Below are 17,333 nucleotides of genomic sequence, written 5' to 3'. Positions count from 1 at the left end.
GTGTCCATATTTTCCATGAGTTTCTAGTGGATAGACCATATGTGACAGACAGGCTCAATTCGGTCTTATGTAGCAACATTTGAAATGATGTTTTTTACATTGGATAAAAGTTGAGACTCAGAGCTAGAAAATGGTATATCATACACTACAGTTGATAAACAATGGGAAAGTAATTCTGCTTTATAAATTGATAAACTTGTAACCTCACTTTTGAGAAAATGGCCCTTAAATGTTTTGGAACCTACTGGAGAGCTCTTCTTTGTCTACACCCATTCAGCATCGTTCACACCCTTTTAAGATTTAGCCCCACCCATCTCTGTAAGGATTCACATGTGAGGCCATGTACTAAACAACCAAAGATTTCAAGACTAAAGACATGTTTATACTACGGGTGTGTCCGTAAATGTAATCTGGAGTGCCAGAGTGTGCTCTGGGTGTTAGTAAACTCAGAGCATTGTCAGATTGGCCATTTGTAAATTCTGAGCGTTTCGCTCTCGGAGCGCACACTGGACGCTCTGGACGAAAAGTAAGGTTGATCCGAGCGTTCTGACCTAACAACAGCAGTCAAGCACCAAAGCTAACTGGCTAACGTTGGCTAGCTTGCTAGCTACTTCCAGACAGAAATGAGAGAACAGCTCACTCTGACCATTTTACTCGCCCTAGCAAAGCTGGTTAGTCTGTTTTTATGTTATCCAGAGCGTTGGTGACTGAAACAATTTAATCACGCTTTTTTTGCCAACGTTTACTGGCCATATTCAACGGGTGTTGAGCGTTCGTAAATTCGTCAGTTATTCTGCGCTCTGGCACACCCAGACGAGAGTGCTCTGAAATTGGAGAAGAGAGCCATATGGTTAAAGAGAAAAAAGCCCAATTAATGAAAAAAGCATCTAATCAACAATGGCATTATTTTCAATTGACAATGCAACTCTTCCAACCACCAGTTTGGCCACAAAACATTTACATCAAAATATTTAAAACAAAGACATATTGACATAGTAAATTAAATAGAAGTATGAAAAATGTATGCACTCACTAACTGTAAGTCGCTCTGGATAAGAGCGTCTGCTAAATGACTAAAAAAAGGTTTGTTTTTTAAATGTACAAAAAAGTATTTTAGTTTTTTCAAATACCATGCTATTGTTTGAGGAGAGTGCACAACAACAAAAAATGTATCACGGCAACTGGTTTGATACATTCACCTCTGAAAGTAAATAATGTACTTACATTCAGTAATCTTGCTCTGATTTGTCATCCTAAGGGATAAACCCAGAGATAAAATGTTGAATAGTTTTGTTTGATGAAATCAATTTTTATATTCAAATGTAGGAACTGGGTTCTACAGTGTGAACCTCTGCTGTCTCTGGCTCCACACCCACCCCGCCCGGCCTTCTAGATGTGTGAAAGTTAGTGTATAAGCTAATGATCCATCATGTATGACATTCCTGGGAGTGTGTAATGGATTTCACCTGACTGGGCAGGGGCACAGCCACTTGGGAGCCAGGCCAAGCCAAACTGAATGATTTTTCCTCCACAAAAAGGCTTTAATACAGGCAGAAATGCTCCTCAGTTTCATCAGCTGTCCGGGTGGCTGATCTCAGATGATCCCTCAGGTGAAGATGCCGGATGTGGAAGTCCTGGGCTGGCGTGGTTACACATGATCTGCGGTTGTCAGGCCGGTTGGACGTACTGCCAAATTCTCTAAAACGACATTGGCGGCGGAGTATGGTAGAGAAATAAACATACAATTCTCTGGCCACAATTCTGGTGGACATTCCTGCAGTCAGCATGCCAATTGCACGCTCCTTCAAAATTGAAACATCTGTGACATTGTGTTGTGTGACAAAACTGCACATTTTTAAAGTGGCCTTTTATTTTCCCCAGCACAAGGTACACCTGTGTAATGATCATGCTGTTTAATCAGCTTCTTGATATGCCACAACTTTCAGGTCGATGGATTATCTTGGCAAAGGAGAAATGCTCACTAACAGGGATGTAAACAAATTTGTGCACAACATCTCTCTCTCTCCTCCCTCGTTTCATTTTTATTTTTAGGGAGTAGATCAGCTTTATATTATAGATAGATTGTAGCTTCCATCAGTGTAATTGTCTGCATCATTTCCAATCCCCCATATATTAGTAGGTGTGTCCAAACTTTTGACTGGTACTGTATATATAAATATACAAACATATACACATACAGCGAGGGAAAAAAGTATTTGATCCCCTGCTGATTTTGTACGTTTGCCCACTGACAAAGAAATTATGTCTATAATTTTAATGGTAGGTTTATTTGAACAGTGAGAGACAGAATAACAACAAAAAATTCCAGAAAAACGCATGTCAAAAATGTTATAAATTGATTTGCATTTTAATGAGGGAAATAAGTATTTGACCCCTCTGCAAAACTTGACTTAGTACTTGGTGGCAAAACCCTTGTTGGAAATCACAGAGGTCAGACGTTTAATGTAGTTGGCCACCAGGTTTGCACACATCTCAGGAGGGATTTTGTCCCACTCCTCTTTGCGGATCTTCTCCAAGTCATTAAGGTTTCAAGGCTGACGTTTGGCAACTCGAACCTTCAGCTCCCTCCACAGATTTTATATGGGATTAAGGTCTGGAGACTGGCTAGGCCACTCCAGGACCTTAATGTGCTTCTTCTTGAGCCACTCCTTTGTTGCCTTGGCCGTGTGTTTTGGGTCATTGTCATGCTGGAATACCCATCCACGACCCATTTTCAATGCCCTGGCTGAGGGAAGGAGGTTCTCACCCAAGATTTGACGGTACATGGCCTGTCCATCGTCCCTTTAATGCGGTGAAGTTGTCGTGTCCCCTTAGCAGAAAAACATCCCCAAAGCATAATGTTTCCACCTCCATGTTTGACGGTGGGGATGGTGTTCTTGGGGTCATAGGCAGCATTCCTCATCCTCCAAACACGGCGAGTTGAGTTGATGCCAAACAGCTCCATTTTGGTCTCATCTGACCACAGCACTTTCACCCAGTTCTCCTCTGAATCATTCAGATGTTCATTGACAAACTTCAGACGGGCATGTATATGTGCTTTCTTGAGCAGGGGGACCTTGCGGGCGCTGCAGGATTTCAGTCCTTCACGGCGTAGTGTGTTATCAATTGTTTTCTTGGTGACTATGGTCCCAGCTGCCTTGAGATCATTGACAAGATCCTCCCGTGTAGTTCTGTGCTGATTCCTCACCGTTCTCATGATCATTGCAACTCGACGAGGTGAGATCGTGCATGGAGCCCCAGGCCGAGGGAGATTGACAGTTCTTTTGTGTTTCTTCCATTTGCAAATAATCGCACCAACTGTTGTCACCTTCTCACCAAGCTGCTTGGCGATGGTCTTGTAGCCCATTCCAGCCTTGTGTAGGTCTACAATCTTGTCCCTGACATCCTTGGAGAGCTCTTTGGTCTTGGCCATGGTGGAGAGTTTGGAATCTGATTGATTGATTGCTTCTGTGGACAGGTGTCTTTTATACAGGTAACAAGCTGAGATTAGGAGCACTCCCTTTAAGAGTGTGCTCCTAATCTCAGCTCGTTACCTGTATAAAAGACACCTGGGAGCCAGAAATCTTTCTGATTGAGAGGCGGTCAAATACTTATTTCCCCTCATTAAAATGCAAATCAATTTATAACATTTTGACATGCGTTTTCTGGACTTTTTGTTGTTATTCTGTCTCTCACTGTTCAAATAAACCTACCATTAAAATTATAGACTGATCATTTCTTTGTCAGTGGCCAAACGTACAAAATCAGCAGGGGATCAAATACTTTTTTTCCCTCACTGTAGCTGGCAAACAGCTTAGCATTAGCTCATTATAATCAGTAGAACCTTCAAAAAAGTATTTTACACACATCATAGGTGTCCATTACAATCTATGCAATAATCGGAATGCATTACTTGTCACCAGTACTTGAAAACATTATGCTCCATACATACAAAACATACAAACAGTGGGGGAAAAAAGTATTTAGTCAGCCACCAATTGTGCAAGTTCTCCCACTTAAAAAGATGAGAGAGGCCTGTCAACTATGACAGACAAAATGAGAAAAAAAAAATCCAGAAAATCACATTGTAGGATTTTTAATGAATTTATTTGCAAATTATGGTGGAAAATAAGTATTTGGTCAATAACAAAAGTTTCTCAATACATTGTTATATACCCTTTGTTGGCAATGACACAGGTCAAACGTTTTCTGTAAGTCTTCACAAGGTTTTCACACACTGTTGCTGGTATTTTGGCCCATTCCTCCATGCAGATCTCCTCTAGAGCAGTGATTGTTTTGGGGCTGTCGCTGGGCAACACAGACTTTCAACTCCCTCCAAAGATTTTCTATGGGGTTGAGATCTGGAGACTGGCTAGGCCACTCCAGGACCTTGAAATGCTTCTTACGAAGCCAGTCCTTCGTTGCCCGGGCAGTGTGTTTGGGATCATTGTCATGCTGAAAGACCCAGCCACGTTTCATCTTCAATGCCCTTGCTGATGGAAGGAGGTTTTCACTCAAAATCTCACGATACATGGCCCCATTCATTCTTTCCTTTACACGGATCAGTCGTCCTGGTCCCTTTGCAGAAAAACAGCCCCAAAGCATGATGTTTCCACCCCCATGCTTCACAGTAGGTATGGTGTTCTTTGGATGCAACTCAGCATTCTTTGTCCTCCAAACACGACGAGTTGAGTTTTTACCAAAAAGTTATATTTTGGTTTCATCTGACCATATGACATTCTCCCAATCCTCTTCTGGATCATCCAAATGCACTCTAGCAAACTTCAGACGGGCCTGGACATGTACTGGCTTAAGCAGGGGGACACGTCTGGCACTGCAGGATTTGAGTCCCTGGCGGCGTAGTGTGTTACTGATGGTAGGCTTTGTTACTTTGGTCCCAGCTCTCTGCAGGTCATTCACTAGGTCCCCCCGTGTGGTTCTGGGATTTTTTGCTCACCGTTCTTGTGATCATTTTGACCCCACGGGGTGAGATCTTGCGTGGAGCCCCAGATCGAGGGAGATTATCAGTGGCCTTGTATGTCTTCCATTTCCTAATAATTGCTCCCACAGTTGATTTCTTCAAACCAAGCTGCTTACCTATTGCAGATTCAGTCTTCCCAGCCTGGTGCAGGTCTACAATTTTGTTTCTGGTGTCCTTTGACAGCTCTTTGGTCTTGGCCATAGTGGAGTTTGGAGTGTGACTGTTTGAGGTTGTGGACAGGTGTCTTTTATACTGATAACAAGTTCAAACAGGTGCGATTAATACAGGTAACGAGTGGAGGACAGAGGAGCCTCTTAAAGAAGAAGTTACAGGTCTGTGAGAGCCAGTAATCTTGCTTGTTTGTAGGTGACCAAATACTTATTTTCCACCATAATTTGCAAATAAATTCATTAAAAATCCTACAATGTGATTTTCTGGATTTTTTTTTCTCAATTTGTCTGTCATAGTTGACGTGTACCTATGATGAAAATTACAGGCCTCTCTCATCTTTTTAAGTGGGAGAACTTGCACAATTGGTGGCTGACTAAATACTTTTTTCCCCCACTGTACATACAAACTGTATGCTACAGTAGAAACGACAACACAATATACAGAAAATAAGGCACTTACTTTGATAGGAACGCACACGTCCAAAGTTATTATTTGTAAGGAAAACAACAAGGAAGGCAATGCGTGCGCCAGCTAGACAATGTGCCAATTCGTGCAAGCCTGAGCAATTGTCTGCATACTTGATCTGCGGAAACATTGGTGGAGACGTGCTTGGGCTCTCCTCGAAGAGAGAAGTTTGTCCGGTTCAGTAAAGCCTCAATCATAAATTGTCTTTAACACTGAAATGGGCTACTTCTATGTGAATTAATGAGGAGGTGGAACACACCTCGATTCAAACTGTTAGAAAATAAAACTTGTTCGAAAATAATTTTAAATTGACAAGTTGAAACATAGCCTAGAGATAACTGGCAGGCAGCGCGTGTTAACTGTCCTGTTGCGTAACAATCACATCTTGGGACATTGAGTGCATTTTGACATCATGTGCATAAAACAACGGGGCGACCGTTAGAGATATTTGGAACTCACCTGTGAAAAGGTTAAATAAATAAAATATCCTCATCAATCTACACATAATACCCCATAATGACAATGCGAAAACAGGTTTTTAGACATTTTTGCAAATTTAAACAAAATAAAAACAGATACCTTATTTACATAAGTATTTGCAAAAATGTCTAAAAACCTGTTGGGGTGGGGACAATTTAATCCATTGTAGAATAAGGCTATAACATAACAAAATGTGGAAAAAGTCTAGGGGTCTGAATACTTTCCGAATGCACTGTATATACATTTTACGGACACAGTATATTTTACATTAGTTATCTTGTTGTTATTAGTCCCACCCTTCAGCTCCATTCAACCCCTGCCATCTATCTCTTAACACCATCCATATTGGATTTCTATTTGCCATATAGTTTTCAACTGAGCTGTGATGTTTCACAAAAGTTCTGAACCTTTCTATTGATCGATTGACTATTACTTTTTAAATCACCCAGTAGTGCTATCTGCAGAGTTAACTCCAGGTAAATGTTGCAATTCTTCAGCCATTCCAGGACCTGTGACCAAAAACAAGCTACATATGGACAATACCAAAATCAAATCTGCAGAGCTGGGAAGGTTGTATCCCCTATATACACTGCTCAAAAAAATAAAGGGAACACTTAAACAACACATCCTAGATCTGAATGAATGAAATAATCTTATTAAATAATTTTTTCTTTACATAGTTGAATGTGCTGACAACAAAATCACACAAAAATGATCAATGGAAATCAAATTTATCACCCTCAAAATTAAAGTGGAAAACCACACTACAGGCTGATCCAACTTGTAATGTCCTTAAAACAAGTCAAAATGAGGCTCAGTAGTGTGTGTGGCCTCCACGTGCCTGTATGACCTCCCTACAACGCCTGGGCATGCTCCTGATGAGGTGGCGGATGGTCTCCTGAGGGATCTCCTCCCAGACCTGGACTAAAGCATCCTCCAACTCCTGGACAGTCTGTGGTGCAATGTGGCGTTGGTGGATGGAGCGAGACATGATGTCCCAGATGTGCTCAATTGGATTTAGGTCTGGGGAACAGGCGGTCCATAGCATCAATGCCTTCCTCTTGCAGGAACTGCTGACACACTCCAGCCACATGAGGTCTAGCATTGTCTTGCATTAGGAGGAACCGAGGGCCAACCGCACCAGCATATGGTCTCACAAGGGGTCTGAGGATCTCATCTCGGTACCTAATGGCAGTCAGGCTACCTCTGGCGAGCACATGGAGGGCTGTGCGGCCCCCCAAAGAAATGCCACCCCACACCATGACTGACCCACCACCAAACCGGTCATGCTGGAGGATGTTGCAGGCAGCAGAACGTTCTCCACGGCGTCTCCAGACTCTGTCACGTCTGTCACATGCTCAGTGTGAACCTGCTTTCATCTGTGAAGAGCACAGGGCGCCAGTGGTGAATTTGCCAATCTTGGTGTTCTCTGGCAAATGCCAAACGTCCTGCACGGTGTTGGGCTGTAAGCACAACCCCCACCTGTGGACGTCGGGCCCTCATACCACCCTCATGGAGTCTGTTTCTGACCGTTTAAGCAGACACATGCACATTTGTGGCCTGCTGGAGGTCATTTTGCAGGGCTCTGGCAGTGCTCATCCTGCTCCTCCTTGCACAAAGGCGGAGGTAGGGGTCCTGCTGCTGGGTTATTGCCCTCCTACGGCCTCCTCCACGTCTCCTGATGTACTGGCCTGTCTCCTGGTAGCGCCTCCATGCTCTGGACACTACGCTGACAGACACAGCAAACCTTCTTGCCACAGCTCGCATTGATGTGCCATCCTGGAGGAGCTGCACTACCTGAGCCACTTGTGTGGGTTGTAGACTCCGTCTCATGCTACCACTAGAGTGAATGCACCGCCAGCATTCAAAAGTGACCAAAACATCAGCCAGGAAGCATAGGAACTGAGAAGTGGTCTGTGGTCACCACCTGCAGAACCACTTCTTTATTGGGGGTGTCTTGCTAATTGCCTATAATTTCCACCTGTTGTCTATTCCATTTGCACAACAGCATGAAATGTATTGTCAATCAGTGTTGCTTCCTAAGTGGACAGGTTGATTTCACAGAAGTGTGATTGACTTGGAGTTACATTGTGTTGTTTAAGTGTTCCCTTTATTTTTTTGAGCAGTCTATATAACATTCTATCGGTTGCAAGAATTTTTGTATAATAATTTAAATTGAAAAATTCTAAGTTTGAAATCCGGCGTCATTTTGCGAGTGAGTTCATAAACCATGTGCCATGGAATCGGTACATCGAAAATCTCTTCCCAACTATTTTGCAATCTATATGGCACAGCTGTCCATTTTTTGGTCCTTAAATAAAACTGGTATACTTTTTTATTTATCACAATTTTCTTTAACCAATTTTGGTCTTTAATGCAGACAAGTTCCTTACTTTTTCCCCCTTCCACTTGCCTCTTCCATTTTTGCGGTAATGCTGCAATTACAGCTGCAGAAAAAATTTAGAGACCACTGCAAAATTATCTATTTCTTTGGTTTTGCTATTTATAGGTATGTGTTTGGATAAAAATTACATTTTTGTTTTATTCTATAAACTACTGACAACATTTCTCCTAAATTCCAAATAAAAATATTGTATTTTAGAGCATTTATTTGCAGAAAATGACAACTGGTCAAAAGAACAAAAAAGATGCAGTGTTGTCAAACCTCGATTAAAGCAAAGAAAATAAGTTCACGTTCATATTTAAACAACACAATAGTAATGTTTTAACTTAGGAAGAGTTCAGAAATCAATATTTGGTGGAATAACCCTGATTTTAAATCACAGCTTTCATGCGTCTTGGCATGCTCTCCACCAGTCTTTCACATGCAAAAATTCAAGCAGCTTGGCTTTGTTTGATGGCTTGTGACCATCCATCTTCCTCTTGATCACATTCCAGAAGTTTTCAATGGGGTTCAGGTCTGGAGATTGGGCTGGCCATGACAGGGTCTTGATCTGGTGGTCCTCCATCCACACCTTGATTGACCTGGCTGTGTGGCATGGCGCATTGTCGTGCTGGAAAAACCAATTCTCAGAGTTGGGGAACAATGTCAGAGCAAAAAGGAAGCAAGTTTTCTTCCAGGACAACCTTGTACGTGGCTTGATTCATGCGTCCTTCACAAAGACAAATCTGCCCGATTCCAGCCTTGCTGAAGCACCCCCAGATCATCACCGATCCTCCACCAAATTTCACAGTGGGTGCGAGACACTGTGGCTTGTAGGCCTCTCCAGGTCTCCGTCTAACCATTAGACGACCAGGTGTTGGGCAAAGCTGAAAATTGGACTCATCAAAGAAGATGACCTTACTCCAGTCCTCCAATCCTTATGGTCTTTTGCAAACCTCAGCCTGGCTCTTCTTTGTTTCTCATTGCTTCTCATTCACCCCAGCTGCCGTTTGCCATTCTTTTTGTAGGTCACTTGATGTCATCCTACGGTTGTTGAGTGACATTCGAATGAGTTGGCGGTCATCCCGGTCAGTAGGGAGTCGATTTCGCCCTCTGCCGGTCTGTAGCTTTGTTGTCTCCAATGTCTGCTGCTTGACCTTGTTCTTATGAACCGCCGTCTTTGAAATTTTAACGATGGAAACAATCTGATGCTCACTGTATCCCTCTGCCTGTAAAGCCAGAATTGAACCCTTCTTTTCCTCACTCAAAACTTTCCTTTTCAACTCTTTTGGCATGGTCAATAGTTATTTTTTGATTAATATTACTTTTGAGGTACTATTACCACTATTTTTGCCATCCAGCTGGTCCTATTGCAAGAGGATAGTGATGACCACAGCAGTGGTTTTTATACTTTTCCTCGTTAAATAAGATTTGGTTCATGTGATCACCTAATCAGTACCTAATTCAGTAGAATGAGGTGTGCCTGTGTTGGAATTCAACAGACACTAGAATGGAATGGCTGTCATACATTGATTTAGTTGGTTGTAATTTTGAGTAGAGCAGACATTTCCATATGTTTTTGTTAGCTGCATGTCTGACATTACTCCACCAGTTCTATTTATGATATAATTTACAAAGATTATACCTTTTTCTAAAAATGTTATCTATTTTTTTATTTATTTTTATCAATTAGTATATTTGAGTTTAACAACAATATTTGTTGTATTATTTGTCTTTTCTGGTGGATTAAACTGAAATTGCAACCAACTTTCTATGGCTTGTTTTAAAAATTGTGATATTTTGGAGATTATTTCATGTTCAAATAACCAAAATCTGAATAAAGGAAAAAAGGCAATTCTTGAACATGGGGTGAGACATTCTTACTAATTTGCTAGAGAACCAGTTCGGATTTATGTATAACTTTTGTATGACTGACGCCTTTAGTGAGAGGTCTAATGCTTTAATATTTAATCATTTCTGCCCTCCAAATTCATATTAATTATATAAATAGGCCTTCTTAATTTTGTCTGGCTTGCCATTCCAAATAAAAGTGAATATTTTTTGCTCATATAATTTTTAAGAACAGGGCGCTAGGTGTAGGCAAGACCATAAGCAAATCAGTGAACTGGGATATGTAACGTGGTCCTCTGTAGCTCAGCTGGTAGAGCACGGTGCTTGTAACGCTAGGGTAGTGGGTTCGATCCCCGGGACCACCCATACACAAAAAAAGAAAAAAATTATGCACGCATGACTGTAAGTCGCTTTGGATAAAAACGTCTGCTAAATGGCATATTATTATTATTATATTATTATATGACTAAAGAGTTAATCAGGGTGATTATTCCACAAATACATCTGCATTGCTTGCTGTTTGGGGTTTTAGGCTGGGTTTCTGTATAGCACTGACATCTGCTGATGTAAAAGGGGCTTTATAAATAAAAATTGATTGATTGATTGATATTTTCCTTTCCATGGTAGCAAGATCGTATCTATTTTTGCTAACTTTCTATAAAAATTGAATGGCGTGAAATAATTTCTTTATTTCGGGATATGTATACCAAGTACAGTGGCTTGCGAAAGTATTCACCACCCTTGCCATTTTTCCTATTTTGTTGCCTTACAACCTGGAATTAAAATAGATTTTTTGGGGGTTTGTATCATTTGATTTACACAACATGCCTACCACTTTGAAGATGCAAAATATTTACAAATATCTACAATACCTTGTAGAGCCACCTTTTGCAGCAATGACAGCTGCAAGTCTCTTGGGGTATGTCTCTATAAGCTTGGCACATCCAGCCACTGGGATTTTTGCCCATTCTTTAAAGCAACACTGCTCCAGCTCCTTCAAGTTGGATGGGTTCCGCTGGTGTACAGCAATGTTTAAGTCATACCACAGATTCTCAATTGGATTGAGGTCTGGGCTTTGACTAGGCCATTCCAAGACATTTAAATGTTTCCCCTTAAACCACTCGAGTGTTGCTTTAGCAGTATGCTTAGGGTCATTGTCCTGCCGGAAGGTGAACCGCCGTCCCAGTCTCAAATCTCTGGAAGACTGAAACAGGTTTCCCTCAAGAATTTCCCTGTATTTAGCAGCATCCATCATTCCTTCAATTCTGACCAGTTTCCCAGTCCATGCCGATGAAAAACATCCCCACAGGGCGGCAGGTAGCTTAGTGGTTAAGAGCGTTGTGCCAGTAACCGAAAGGTCGCTGGTTCTAATCCCCGAACCGACTAGGTGAAAAATCTGTCGATGTGCCCTTGAGCAAGGCACTTAACCCTAATTGCTCCTGTAAGTCGCTCTGGATAAGAGCGTCTGCTAAATGACTAATTATTTATTTATTTATATTATTTATGATGCTGCCACCACTATGCTTCACTGTGGGGATGGTGTTCTCGGGGTGATTAGAGGTGTTGGGTTTGAGCCAGACATAGCGTTTTTCCTGATGGCCAAAAAGCTCATCTGACCAGAGTACCTTCTTCCATATGTTTGGGGAGTCTCCCACATGCCTTTTGGCGAACACCAAACGTGTTAGCTTTTTTTTTTCCTTTAAGCAATGGCTTTTTTCTGGCCACTCTGTGGAGTGTACGGCTTAAAGTGGTCCTATGGACAGAACATTCAATATCCGCTGTGGAGCTTTGCAGCTCCTTCAGGGTTATCTTTGGTCTCTTTGTTGCTACTCTGATTTATGCCCTCCTTGCTTGGTCCGTGAGTTTTGGTGGGCAGCCCTCTCTTGGCAGGTTTGTTGTGGTGCCATATAATTTCCATTTTTTAATAATGGATTTATTGGTGCTCTGTGGGATGTTCAAAATTTCGGATATTTTTTTATAACCCAACCCTGATCTGTACTTCTCCACAACTTTGTCCCTGACCTGTTTGGAGAGCTCCTTGGTCTTCATGGTGCCGCTTGCTTGGTGGTGCCCCTTGCTTAGTGGTGTTGCAGACTCTGGGGCCTTTCAGAACAGGTGTATATATACTGAGATTATGTGACAGATCATGTGACACATAGATTGCACCCAGGTGGACTTTATTTAACTAATTATGTGACTTCTGAAGGTAATTGGTTGCACCAGATCTTATTTAGGGGCTTCATAGCAAAGGGGGTGAATACACCACTTTTCCGTTATATATATATTTTTAAACAGGTTATTTTTTTCCTTTCACTTCACCAATTTGGACTATTTTGTGTATGTCCATTACATGAAATCCAAATAAAAATCCATTTAAATTACAGGTTATAATGCAACAAGATAGGAAAAACGCCAAGGGGGATGAATACTTTTGCAAGGCAAAAGTCCACATCAGACCATTTTATTGGTAAACTACTCGGTAATGTAAAAGTTGTATTTTTTTGTGATCCAATACATAATATAGTACACTTATCATAATTTGGTTGTAATCCAGAGAGGTTAGAACAAGTATCTAGATCCTCTGAGGCTGTGGAGGGATCCACATTTTGGATTGAAAAGAAAACATGAATCATCAGCGTACAATGACACCTTTTGTTTTTAAGCCCTGGATTTCTAACCCCTTGATATTATTGTTGGATCTGATTTTAACAGCAAACATTTCGATGCCAATAATGAATAGATATGCCGATAGTGGACAACCTTGTTTTACTCCTCTTGACAGTTTAAAACTTTCTGAGAAGTAGCCATTATTTACTATTTTACACCTAGAGTTACTATACATAACTTTAACCCATTTTAAAAGAGATTCTCCAAAATTGAAATATTCCAGGCATTTATATATAAACTCCAGTTGTACTTTATCGAAAGCCTTTTCAAAGTCAGCTATGAATACCAGGCCTGGTTTCCCAGATTTTTCGTAGTGTTCTATTGTTTCCAGTACTTGTCTTATATTGTCTCCAATGTATCATCCATGTAAAAAACCTGTCTGATTTGGATTAATATTATCCGACAATACTGTTTTATTTTTATGCGCTATGCATTTTGCTCTAATTTTTGGATCACAACACTGAAACATAAGAGGCATCCAATTCTTTCAATGGACTAGATCTTTATATTTACCACTTGGATCCTGTTTCAGGAGTAATGAAATCAGACCTCCTTGTTGAGTGTCTGATAATCAACCATTTATATAGGAGTGGTTAAAACATGCTAATAACGGTCCTCTGAGTATATCAAAAAAGGTTTGGTATACCTCCACTGTCTTCCCGGACTTAAAGGCTTTAATTGCATCAAGAAGTTACTCCTCTGTAATTTGGCCTTCATATGAGTCTTTCTGTACAGCTGTTAATTTTACAATATTAATAGAAAAATAATCCATACAGTTATCTTCAGTTAGTGGAGATCCCCCCTCGTCCCTTGCCATCCCTCCCTCCCTCCCTCCCTCCCTCCCTCCCTCCCTCCCTCCCTCCCTCCCTCCCTCCCTCCTCTTCCCTGCTTACCATCTCTCTCCCCCTCACCCCCTCTCTCCTTCTCCCCCTCTCTCTCTTTTTCTCTGACCACATGTTCTGACAAAGCCCATGCTCTGACCATATGTTCTGTGTCTCTCTCCCTCTGTGTTTGTGTGTTGTCCTGCAGCCTGCCTGATGTGTGGGTGAACGAAACAGAGCGTTCTCAGCTGAAGACCAAAGTGGTTCACTTATCCCAGCTACCACAGGACACCGCTATGCTACTAGACCCCAACATCTACAGGTCAGTACCTGTGTGCGTGTGTTGATCAATAAGTTGTGATCAGAATAAAATCTGGATGCCCCCAAAATAAAGTACACTACATGGCCAAAAGCATGTGGACACCCCTCCAAATTAATGGATTCGGCTATTTCAGCCACACCGTTGCTGACAGGTGTATAAAATCGCATTCTCTGGAGTCATGAACCACGCCATCTGGGGAAGGCCCTTTCCTGTTTCAGCCAGTGGAGGCTGCTGAGGGGAGGACGGTTCATAATAATGGCTGGAATGGAGTCAATGGAGTGGTATCAATCACATGGAAACTACGTCTTTGATGTGTTTGATACCATTCCATTTACTCCATTCCAGTCATTATTATGAGCCGTCCTCCCCTTAGCAGCCTCCACTGGTTTCAGAATGACATGCCCCCGTGCACAAAGCGAGGTCTATACAGAAATGGTTTGTCGAGAACGGTGTGGAAGAACTTGACTGACCTGCACAGAGCCCTGACTTCAACCCCATGGAACACCTTTGGGATGAATTGGAACACCGACTGCGAGCCAGGCCTAGTCGCCCAACATCAGTGCCCGACCTCACTAATGCTCTTGTGGCTGAATGGAAGTCCCCGCAGCAATGTTCCAACATCTAGTGGAAAGCCTTCCCAGAAGAGTGGAGGCTGTTATAGCAGCAATGGGGGGACCAACTCCATATTAATGGCCATGATTTTGGAATGAGATGTTCAACAAGCAGGTTTCCACATACTTTTTGTGTACCTTAAAACCATAAGCTCTGAGTGGCCATAGAAAGGCCCCTGTCCGTGCTCTGTTCTTTCTCTCTGCCTTCTCTCTGCACAGTCCTTCTACCAACCAGGTGGTGCCAACCCTTGACTTCCCTCTAGAAACCCAGGTTGGGAAGAAACACTGAGCCTCTTCACAAACACACTGCTCATCAATAAAAAAATTATGTCAAGCCCAAAAAGAGAAGCGGTTATGAAACTGCCATTTCCCATGTGAGATGTGTGTTCTCTGAATGTGAAGAGGCAGGTATCCTCCTACGCTCATAAAAGCTGTCCCAGCCTTCTCCAACGCTATTGGCTGCAGTTAAAGCTGGAGAGGAATATGAGGTGGGGTATAAGCACCCTGCCATCAGGACTAGGGGCAAGGTTCACCATGAAAATGCATGGTCAAGTGGCCTTGGCTAAGACCTGAAGGCACTATAGCCCAGAGTGACCAGGCTAGCAGCTTGAATCCCCCTCATAGTATCCATTATATTCAAATCTCTGCAGCACTGTGCAGGGCAGGGCTATCCTTAACTGCACTGTACTTCCATAGCCATGGCAAGGTAATGGAAAAAAGGTTAAGTTTATGACCTGCCATAAAAGAGTGAAAATTATTACTGAAACAATGTGCCTAAAATAACAAAACGGTCATAAATGAGGAAATATATGGCACGCAACAGAGGCACGGCTCCAGTCCTGTCCTGGCCATTTTAGGGAGAGAGGGGGCAGGTACTGATGATTTTAACTTTGCATGATGGCTCAACAGAAAAAAAGAATGCCGGACAATGGATATCTGAATAGCCGCCCAATGGATGTGAAGGATTTTATAATCCAGTATTTCCTGGATAACCCCCGGTCTGACTCTGTCTTTATCAGGCACACTCATACTATGTGACATTAGTACGTACGTACGTACACACACACACACACACACACACACACACACGGCTCACTTGGTAGAGCATGGCACTTGCAATACCAGGGTTGTGTGTTCCATTCCCACAGGGGGACCAGTATGAAAATGTATGTACTCACTACTGTAAGTCGCTCTGGATAAGAACGTCTGCTAAATTACTAAAATGGTAATGTCTTCACATACGCTCTATTATGTGTCCTCAGAGCGTTACCACAGAAGCGGCTGAAGCGAAGGTAAGCATTACATATCAAGAGCTGATCCTGTCATTGTCCCTACAGTCTGAAACTACTGGCGAGGTCATATTTACAATCTCACATCTTTTTCCTCATTTTCAGTCTGTAAAGATGATTCTGTGGACAGAGGACTACAGAAGGGAAGAACTCCTGTTCTTAGGGTCTAAATGGGAGCCTCTACATCTGTCGTTCCTTGAAAGGAGGAGAGGAGACTAGCAGAAGGGACCCTGGACAGAGGGCAGATGTTGCATCCCTTTTCTCCTTTTCCTGGGTAGAGAAGAGAATGTTTCCTCCTTCCTCTGTATTTTTAAACCCACCACTGCATCAGTCTGCAGTGAATGTGGTTTAACCTTTTTAAAATGGTTCTGTTCTTTAAAAAGGTAATGAATGTTTTATATTAAGTGCTGAACTTGAAAAGAAAAACATGTATAGAGGATTTTAAATGTACTACTAAAACTATGGTTTGGTTGTTATACACAACTGCGTAAAGAAATAGTTGAATTGTGTAGAAAGTAGCATACAACATTTTTTGTAGACTGTTAATCTTGTAAATATTTTTGCAGATTTGTAAGTTATTTTTATATCATGAAATACTGTAGTTTATTGTGAATGTTTTATTTTTAAGCGAATGTGTAATTAATGTGAAAGCTCTTTTTGTCGGCTATTATTGTTGAAATTATGTCAAATTAAATAATCAGTTCATCAGTCCATATAATGTTCATAATGTCTCTGATGATTATGATAAAATGGGGATAATGGTAATGATGACTTGTATAGGCTACCCATTATTGCATGACAGTGCTTATTCTTGGGCTCTCTTGCTGTTCTCAACAATTTGATAGATACTATCGTCACTAGTTACCACAGCCACAAAGTCATAAACCCCACCCATTTCTACAATTGATCTTCTTAAAATGTGATTTTAAACCTAACCTTAACCCTAACCTTAACCACACTGCTAAACTTATGCCCAACCCTAACCTTAAATTAAGACCAAAAAGCTCATTTTTGTTTTCATTAAGTTTTACAATATAGCCAATTTTGACTTTGTGGCTGTGGAAACCGATCGATACAGACGTGTACATTGGCGCATGACCTCTAACCTTCTAGCACCTGTGACCACTAACTACATTAGTGTTAACTAGAACTCCCTAACCCCAAGGCATGGCTAATTCATGAGTATGGTAATACATTATTTGTGTTATTATTATTATAGATTATTTACCATGTGTATGTATACAGTTCAACATTCATATGAGGACTTGTAAACTAAATTTTTCTCTGTATGT

At 41.6% G+C, this 17,333-nt stretch overlaps 1 protein-coding gene across 4 annotated transcripts in view; it reads left to right on the top strand.

Moving 5' to 3' along the window:
• The window catches only part of LOC121577096 (zinc finger protein AEBP2), a 62,618-nt gene extending 45,649 nt beyond the window's left edge, over window positions 1–16,969 (top strand). For all 4 annotated transcript variants that reach the window (XM_041890869.2, XM_041890867.2, XM_041890870.2 and 1 more), the window contains exons 7-9: window positions 14,028–14,141; window positions 16,015–16,044; window positions 16,147–16,969. In XM_041890869.2, coding sequence (XP_041746803.1) covers window positions 14,028–14,141; window positions 16,015–16,044; window positions 16,147–16,153 — 151 coding nt within the window. In that variant the 3' untranslated portion in view covers window positions 16,154–16,969. The remainder of the gene's footprint in view (window positions 1–14,027; window positions 14,142–16,014; window positions 16,045–16,146) is intronic.
• The last annotated feature ends 364 nt before the right edge of the window (window positions 16,970–17,333 follow it).

This window comes from Coregonus clupeaformis, chromosome 11, assembly GCF_020615455.1.
Source record: "Coregonus clupeaformis isolate EN_2021a chromosome 11, ASM2061545v1, whole genome shotgun sequence".
NCBI classification, from domain to species: domain Eukaryota; kingdom Metazoa; phylum Chordata; class Actinopteri; order Salmoniformes; family Salmonidae; genus Coregonus; species Coregonus clupeaformis.
This window is presented reverse-complemented; position numbering and strand designations above follow the sequence as displayed.